The 8298-nt window shown below is 26.1% G+C and overlaps 2 protein-coding genes across 2 annotated transcripts; both read left to right on the top strand.

The window, feature by feature from the left end:
- The first annotated feature begins 1704 nt into the window (after positions 1-1704).
- LOC145753065 (uncharacterized) lies at positions 1705-3740 on the top strand. The gene is made up of 6 exons (XM_082569455.1): positions 1705-1763; positions 1904-2050; positions 2211-2842; positions 3014-3041; positions 3199-3312; positions 3427-3740. The coding sequence occupies exons 1-3, from the start codon at positions 1748-1750 to the stop codon at positions 2372-2374; spliced, it is 327 nt and encodes a 108-aa protein (XP_082425581.1). The 5' UTR covers positions 1705-1747; the 3' UTR covers positions 2375-2842; positions 3014-3041; positions 3199-3312; positions 3427-3740.
- A 912-nt stretch (positions 3741-4652) lies between these two features.
- On the top strand, positions 4653-6481 carry LOC145752979 (uncharacterized). Its single transcript, XM_082569358.1, has 3 exons — positions 4653-5273; positions 5598-5726; positions 6054-6481. The coding sequence occupies exons 1-3, from the start codon at positions 5231-5233 to the stop codon at positions 6209-6211; spliced, it is 330 nt and encodes a 109-aa protein (XP_082425484.1). The 5' UTR covers positions 4653-5230; the 3' UTR covers positions 6212-6481.
- The last annotated feature ends 1817 nt before the right edge of the window (positions 6482-8298 follow it).

Below are 8298 nucleotides of genomic sequence, written 5' to 3' on the forward strand. Positions count from 1 at the left end.
ATTTTAAATTAATACTTTTGAGATAGGGCGCAGTCTTTTCTGCACAAAACCTTTTTTCAGCCTTTTCGACTTATTGTTTAAAATAGTTTAAGCAGAACCACAGTTACACGTCAACATATTATTATTTTTTACCATAAAAGGTGAAAGATTTGCTCGTTTGACAAAAAAAGAACTCTTTTGACAAACGTAACGGAAAATTTTAAAAGGCTCAATCTAGTTCCCGTATTTTTCGCTTAAGAATTAGTCGGTTGTTAAAAACTAATACAAAATGAGGCAAATTTAACTTAAAAAAAATAGCAGAAAGTAAGGTTTAAAACCAAAAAAAAGATAATAGAAAAAAAAAACTTTTTTTTCTAGCAAGATTTAAATAAAAATGTAACGTTTTTTGGCATTTATTTAATTAAAAATTGTTAGATTTTTGTATTTGCAAGCTAACAAATTAATACAAAATTTTGAACAGATTTGAAAATTATGTTTATTGACAGTTTCAAAATTTCTTGCGTTAATATTGATTTTTAAAGTGGCGATGATAAGTTAATTTGTGTCGATCGTTGTGAATATTATAAATGCTTTCCTGTAATATAAACTGCCAGTCTGCTGTCCTTTTTATGCTGTGTCAACAATAGTGATCAAATACCAACCTTATAGAATTACCATAGCTACCTTGGATAGTTAGTTAGGAAATTAGGTAAATTTCAAAGCTGTTAGTATTTTATATTAGAACTACTTACTAACAGTTTAGTTTAATGCAGTTTTCAACATACTATTTCTCAAAGGTTTAGTAATAAAAAGGAAACGAATGACGTAATATTATTTAGAAGAAGTCAATACTATATATAAGATAGGAAATTTAAAATTAACGAAGGTTTTAAGAAAACTTTTTTATGTATTGGAAATAATTTACATCATGCTTTTTAGTTGTTACAGTTTTGAGTAGGTTAGTCTAAAACATATGTTTAAAACAGTAGTGCGCTAACAACAATCATTCTATACTAGGTTAATTTTAAAAACAGAAGCTTGATTGTATATAATTGCTAGTTAGAATAACAAAAGCGCGAAAGGAAGCTAAAGTATAGCTCTTATAATATTTATCTACAGTTGTGTAAATGCATATTAAAAAAACAATAAATTTAAACAATGTAAATAAATAAAAACAAAACTGTTTTGCAGTATATAAATAGATAAAGTTTGTATAACCGAAACTGCGCTATAATTGGGTTTCAAAATTGCAAAATCGGTAATTAACTCGAGCGCCAACGTGCGGAAACAAATATTTCGAGTCGGTGCTTTTGAGATCGCGTGCGACTTATTGCTTAATAGGCATTTTTTTCAGCTTTTTTAAATTGTTATCAATACTCATCAAAGCAGAACCATAGTTCCACGTCAGCAAAATATAATTTTTCCATATAAGGTTGTGGATTCGCTTGTTTGACAAATAAAGAACAACACTGTCAAACGTCATGGAAAATTTTGAGCACCCAAAACTAGTTCCCGTTTTTTTCGTTTAAGATTTAATCTAATTAAAAACTAATAAAAAAATGCGTAATTTAAAAAAGTATATATAGTTTATAAGTTAATGTAAATTAGAGATTAGTTTCAAACATGTTTTGATACATTAGGATAAAAGCTATAACAACAAACATCTTTAACTAAGTTAATGTTCAAAACATAAGAAATAAGATTTGAAAAATATCTTTGTTTTATAGATTACAATTTTGTAATAATTTTAAATTAAACTATTAAAAACATGGCGGAAATAACATGTAAGTTTTCTTTTTAAATATTTTGTTAAACCAAATTTTAAAATTTTGATTTGTACTTTTTCGTGATATTTAAACGTTCTCAACAATTAAAATTAGTACGACTGAGATTTTCACTAACAATTAAAGGCTTGATTTTTAAGTGACAGTCGGAAAAACAGACTGTGATATTTTGACTCATGACATTGCTCTTATGATGAAATTTGCAAATTTTCCTGTTCGTCTTGAAGCACACGTGAAAAATCTGATTAACCACAAAAAAACAGGAAGAAAAACATATTTTTATGGAAGTAAGAATTTTTATAATAATACAAAGTTAAATAATAATGTCTAAAGAGTGTATTTTACGTTTTTTTACTAATCAATTTAAATTAAAAAGAAACTTTAACTTACTTAGCTAAAACATGTCTAAGTTTTTTAAATAGTTCAATTAAAAGTGTTATTTAACAGAGCCCAAAATGGAAGGCTTCACAAATCCCCAAAAGCTAGCATCTACGATTGAATTCAGTACAGAATCAAACGGAAATCGAAAATCAGTTGCCAACCATGCAGCAAGTTTGGCAATGGTTTTACAAACCTACGACCCAATTTATTTACACCTGAGACAAAACTAAAAAAATCACTAAACAGCTAACTTTGAATATGAACAACTGACTCTAAAACATAAAGCTTCTTCCAGATACGTACACAACATTTTTAAAAAGCAACAACTTTACCATAAACAGAAATTAAAATTTTTTTTATTGTCACAAATAGATTTTTGCTTACTGACTAAGCTAAAAAAAGGCATAATTACATAAAATTTATGTTGTATTTTTTATAAAATGAAACAGTTTTGCGAAAAAATTATTTGTAGCATTCTTAATGAATAGTATGTTCTTCTATTAAAGTTTTTTTTGTACATTTTATATTTGTTTATAGAACTAGTTAAATGAAATATAAAAATAAAATTTAAAAATTTTTTGGTGGTGTAATATAATTGATATAATGATTTATACTAACCTAAAATTAAATCTTTTTCACTCTTTTTAGACAACAACTTTACAAATATATTTAAAATAATAAAAAAGTTGAAGCGACAAGTAAGTGATGTTTGAAATTCTCATATACAAATTACAATAAATTTGTTAAAGTTTACAGGCCACATTTAACCGTATATTGCCAACATAACATATATATATATATTTACCTTTATTAATTAAAAAATAAAAATAACTTTTGTTGTGATATAAAATGTAAAAAAAAATTTTTAGATTTTTTTGAAGATGGGGGAAGTCACAGGCAAGCTAAATTTTTTTCTAAAAATATTAGTTGTTTTGTATTACTAAAATTGTTTTGTAATACTAATATAGTACGAAATTTTTTTTTAATCTGGTAAACGGACATACATTTCAATGCCATTTACCGTTGACTTATAAAATTATTTTTGTTTAAAAAGTAACAATACCTGGTCAAATTAGCAGTGGGGAAGCTGTTCGTTACTGCAGGAGTGGCAACGTGCTGAATGGTTTGGCAAGAAAAGCACTCGAAGTAAACAACTTATCTCACAAAGGTAAACGCAAAAGTTTTTTTAAGTATAATTTTTACATATACAATATAGTTTCTATATCTATTACAACATTTATTACTGTTTGAAACAAATTATATTAAATTTTTTATTATACAGAGATCAAAAACATAAAATGCAGCCATGACAACGTTCAACTTACTTTGCAAGCAGGCGGAACTGTCACATTAACAGTCGAATATTATTAGTTTTACTGTTATATCAACAAAGTTTTACAAAAAATGAAATAATTATTAAAAAAATCATTTCATATACCCTACTTAATTACTTAAATAATTTTTAAAGACTTAGCCTTTTATTGTGTTTCTAACATACATTATAAAATTTATTGAAATAAATTTTAACAAGTAATACCTTTAATATATTTTTTACTTGAACAACCAACTTGAATAAACACCAACAAATTATGTCAATGTAAAATCATGTAAATATAATTTTTTTTATACATTTACCTTAAGTTATATAATCTGAAATACTGACTGTTTAAAAACAAACAAAAAACGTTTTTTTTTATTTGTGATAGTATACACAAGATAGGGTATATCAGTGACTGATAGTATACACAAGATAGGGTATTTCAAAATAACGAAGGTTTTAAGAAAACCTTTTTGTGTATTGGGAATTTTACAATATGCTAGACTGTTTGAGCTAAATAAATTGCTAGGTTTGTGTAACCAAAACCGCGCTATATGCCGATTGGGTAGCTTTACGTCGGTCAAGTATTATTTTTACCATATAAGGCAATGGATTCGCTCGTTTAACAGATAAAGAGCAACACTCCAAACGTCACAGAAAATTTTGAGACGCCCAATACAAGTTCCCGTTTTTTTCTTTTAAGATTTAATCTAATTATTAAAAAAAAACTAATAAAAAATGTGCAATTTAAAAAAAATATATATACTTTATAAGTAAATGTAAATTAGTATTTTAATTTGCTAAAAATATTTTTTTTTTAAATTGTGGAAAAATCTGTTATAATAATAATACAGATATAATAATATAGTAATACAGAAAAAAAATGGTTTGCAGGTTTACATACAGTATTTAAGCGCAAATTAAACACGGATAATTAATTAAGACCAAAAATGTGAGTGTTTAAACACTCCAGTTAAAACTTTTCATGATAAACAAGCGAATAATCATAGTAATGATGACCATTTTTATTTCCTATTTTCTATACATTTTTTTATATATTTGAAAAATTGTTATTGTATAAATAACATCGTTATGATTATTTTAAACAGATCCGATGAAGCGTGATTTTCAAAGCGACTTGGAACCCACCATTAGGTTTAGCACTGATGCGAATAAAGAAAAACTGTTGATCGCTGGTCATGAGGGAAGATTTCATATGGCTCGGATTAATAACACCGATACGATGTATTTCCATGTCTATTGTTAATTCAGACACCTTTAAAAATATGTGAATAATTTTTTTAGTAGTTGTATGTATTTTAAATTTAGTCTCAAAGGTCATTTTTTTATTGTTGCAATTGTACTGTAATATTAATAATTGCTATAGTTTGGAAATTACTATTACAACTAAGATTTATTTTCGAAATAAATCTAACAGTTTAGTTTAATGCAGTTTTCAACATACTATTTCTCAAAGGTTTAGTAATAAAAAGGAAACGAATGACGTAATATTATAAGTAGTTGATACTAAATATAAGATAGGAAATTTAAAATTAACGAAGGTTTTAAGAAAACTTTTTTATGTATTGGAAATAATTTACATCATGCTTTTTAGTTGTTACAGTTTTGAGTAGGTAAGTTTAAAACATATGTTTAAAACAGTAGTGCGCTAACAAAAAGTGCGGAAAAAAATATTTCGAGTCGGTGATTTAGAGATCGCGTGCGACTTATTATTTAATAGGCTTTTTTACAGCTTTTTTGAATTGTTATGAATACTTATCAAAGCAGAACCATAGTTCCACGTCAGCAAGGTACAATTTTTTTTATATAAGGTTATGGATTCGCTTGTTTGACAAATAAAAAACAACATTGTCAAACGTCATGGAAAATTTTGAGACGCCCAAAACTTAGTTAGATTTTTTGAAAAAAAATTAAAAATAGTAATAACTGTCTTCTGTTAAATAAAAGATTATAAATCTTTTTTTAGACTTGTTCAAAAATGACATAATATACAGGCAAGTTATAAAAATTATTTTAATTTGTTCTAAAACTCGTAATTCTAGTTTTAACAAATAAAACTTAATGTTCTGTGAAAAAAAACATGCTTCTACATAATCATAAATAGTTTTTTACAGCATCTTTCGGGCATTGGTGGAGTGTCATTACAGGCTCTGACATGGCACAAATATTAATGTATCACGAATTTGTGCAAAGGTTGGATGCTCACGTAAGAAATGTAGTCAAAGGAGGTCAACCCTATGGAGGCAAGTATTTTAATTTGCTAAAAAATTTTTTTTTTAAATTGTGGACAATCTGTTATAATAATAATACAGATATAATAATATAATAATACAGAAAAAAAATGGTTTGCAGGTTTACATACAGTATTTAGACATACGCAAATTAAACACGAATAATTAATTAAGACCAAAAATTTAAGTGTTTAAACACTCCAGTTAAAAATTTTTAAGTTGAACAAGCGAATAACCATAATAATAATGACCATTTTTGTTTCCTATTTTCTATACATTTTTTATATATTTGAAAAAGTTTTATTGTATGAATAACATCGTTATGATTATCTTAAACAGATCCGATGAAGCGTGATTTCCAAAGCGACTTGGAACCCACTATTAGGTTTAGCACTGATGCGAATAAAGAAAAACTGTTGATCGCTGGTCATGAGGGAAGATTTCATATGGCTCGGATTAATAACACCGATACGATGTATTTCCATGTCTATTGTTAATTCAGACACTTTTAAAAATATGTAAATAATTTTTTTAGTAGTTGTATGTATTTTTTAAATTTAGTCTCGAAGATCATTTTTTTATTGTTGCAATTGTACTGTAATATTAATGCAATTAAAACTTAAAAATAGTCTTTTATCCATTTAAAGTCAACAACATTTTATAAGTTTACACTCTTTTTTATTTCACAATTTTTAAAATGTTTTTTTTTAATTTTTTAAGAAAACCTGTTATGTATACAATGGTAAAATTAAAAATAAATATTTACATATTTCGTTGTACACTACAATTTGTTTAATTGGTTGTATTTTCCTAAAAGTGGGGTTTTTACTAAATTAACCTTTTCAGTAATTTATACATCAAATATTATTTTACGTTGTCATACAAAAATACAATGATTTGCATCACGTAAATCAGAACATGTTTTTAAAGCTAGGTTTAAACTATTAAACAGATTGAAGTTGGTAGGCTAATTGCTATAGTTTGGAAATTACGATTACAACTATCGAACAAAGATTTATTTTCGAAATAAATCAACTATTTAACTCATTGTGTTACAAACCCTAATCAACGAAGGTTACGTTAAGCACTATGTGAAAAAAGTTGGATGCTAATAAAAACATTTCAACTTGTATTTAAACCACTCGATTCAATTCAAAGAATTATTTTATTTTTTAAATAACAACACGCTCCAAGAAACCAAAACCTTTTAACTTTGTGTTATTTAACAGCGCCGAAAAAATAGCGTCTACAAACCTTAAAACCTATAGTTAACAACCAAATTCACCACAGAAGCATGTAACAGGTTTGGCAATACTAGTAAGCCTAAAAAGCTAACTTTAAAAACGAAGTTAACTTATCATATACCGCCATCCGGTTACTTTAAACTAGGTTATATATTCAATCACTTATATAACATGCCAAAATATATCATTTTAACATTGCTGCATTGTTGTTTAATTTTCAAGACTTTCTATATTGCAACAGATTGTAATTTATTAATATCAAATAACATTATGTAAGTGCTCCACATTTTTTAAAATAAGAGCAATATTTCATTTGTTATACAAATAAAACAAAAGATAAATTACAGCTACGTGCAAACTCATGGACTTGTGGTTGGCCCAAGTTGGAACTGACAACCTGTACGGGTTGAAACATGCTCACGATCTCAAGGTTGACACAGGTTAGAACTGTTAACAATTAACAGATTTTACAAAAACGTTTTTATGATTGAACTTTGTTTAAAATTTAAATAAATTACCCAACAAACATAAAGTTTTTTTAAGTAGCTAACAGCAATGTGCTCATGTACTCAAGGTTGTTACAGGTTAAAACTGTTAACAATTAACAGATTTTAAATAAATATTTTTAAAATAGACTTTGTTTAAATTCTAAATAAATTGCAAAACGAACAAATCTTTTTAATAGGAACATGCTCACGATCTTAAGGTTGATACAGGTTAGAACTGTTAACAATTAACAGATTTCAAGTAAATGTTTTGAAAATACATTTTAAATAAAATTTAAATAAATTGCATAACAAACAACAACCCTAGCGCCTTTATTAATTTTTTGACCTGCAAAAATTATTACCTCAATTAAAAATCTCAAGTTTAATTAAGTTAAAAAAATATTTTTCATAAATTATGTTAGCACCAATGTCAAATGACGTCGTAACATAAATTGTTATATCTAACCTAAAATTGGCGAAGTAAGTTGGGCAATTTATTAACTCTTGTCATATTGTGCTAAAAATGCATTTTTTAAAAGTAATCTTAAAATTGTAACTAATACTGTTTTTCATTTTCTTCAAGTTAATAAACAGCAACAACAAAGTAGGTAAAATAACACATTTGTTAGAAATAAACAAATATTTCAACATTTTTGTTAAAGTCTATGTGATGTTGCATACTTTTAACAAAGTAATATATAAACAAATAGCTTAATTTTACATTTTTTGGAAAAATAAAATTTAATCAATTATAAAATAAAATGTTGGCATTATTAAAAACACGCAAAATTTAAATATGCATTGTACCCGTATATTTAATAACTTAATTTCCTGCTAAAATATAGCATTTCA

The sequence above is a fragment of the Corella eumyota genome, chromosome 5, assembly GCF_963082875.1.
Source record: "Corella eumyota chromosome 5, kaCorEumy4.1, whole genome shotgun sequence".
In the NCBI taxonomy this organism is placed as follows: domain Eukaryota; kingdom Metazoa; phylum Chordata; class Ascidiacea; order Phlebobranchia; family Corellidae; genus Corella; species Corella eumyota.

Bases quoted from the DNA above. Each gene is read 5' to 3' on its own strand.
- LOC145753065 (XM_082569455.1), top strand. The intron at 2,051-2,210 runs GTAAGAATTTTT...GTTATTTAACAG, and splicing joins AAAAACATATTTTTATGGAA to AGCCCAAAATGGAAGGCTTC.
- LOC145752979 (XM_082569358.1), top strand. From the start codon at position 5,231: ATGAATACTTATCAAAGCAGAACCATAGTTCCACGTCAGCAAG. The intron at 5,274-5,597 runs GTACAATTTTTT...AGTTTTTTACAG, and splicing joins CATAGTTCCACGTCAGCAAG to CATCTTTCGGGCATTGGTGG. The intron at 5,727-6,053 runs GCAAGTATTTTA...TATCTTAAACAG, and splicing joins AGGAGGTCAACCCTATGGAG to ATCCGATGAAGCGTGATTTC.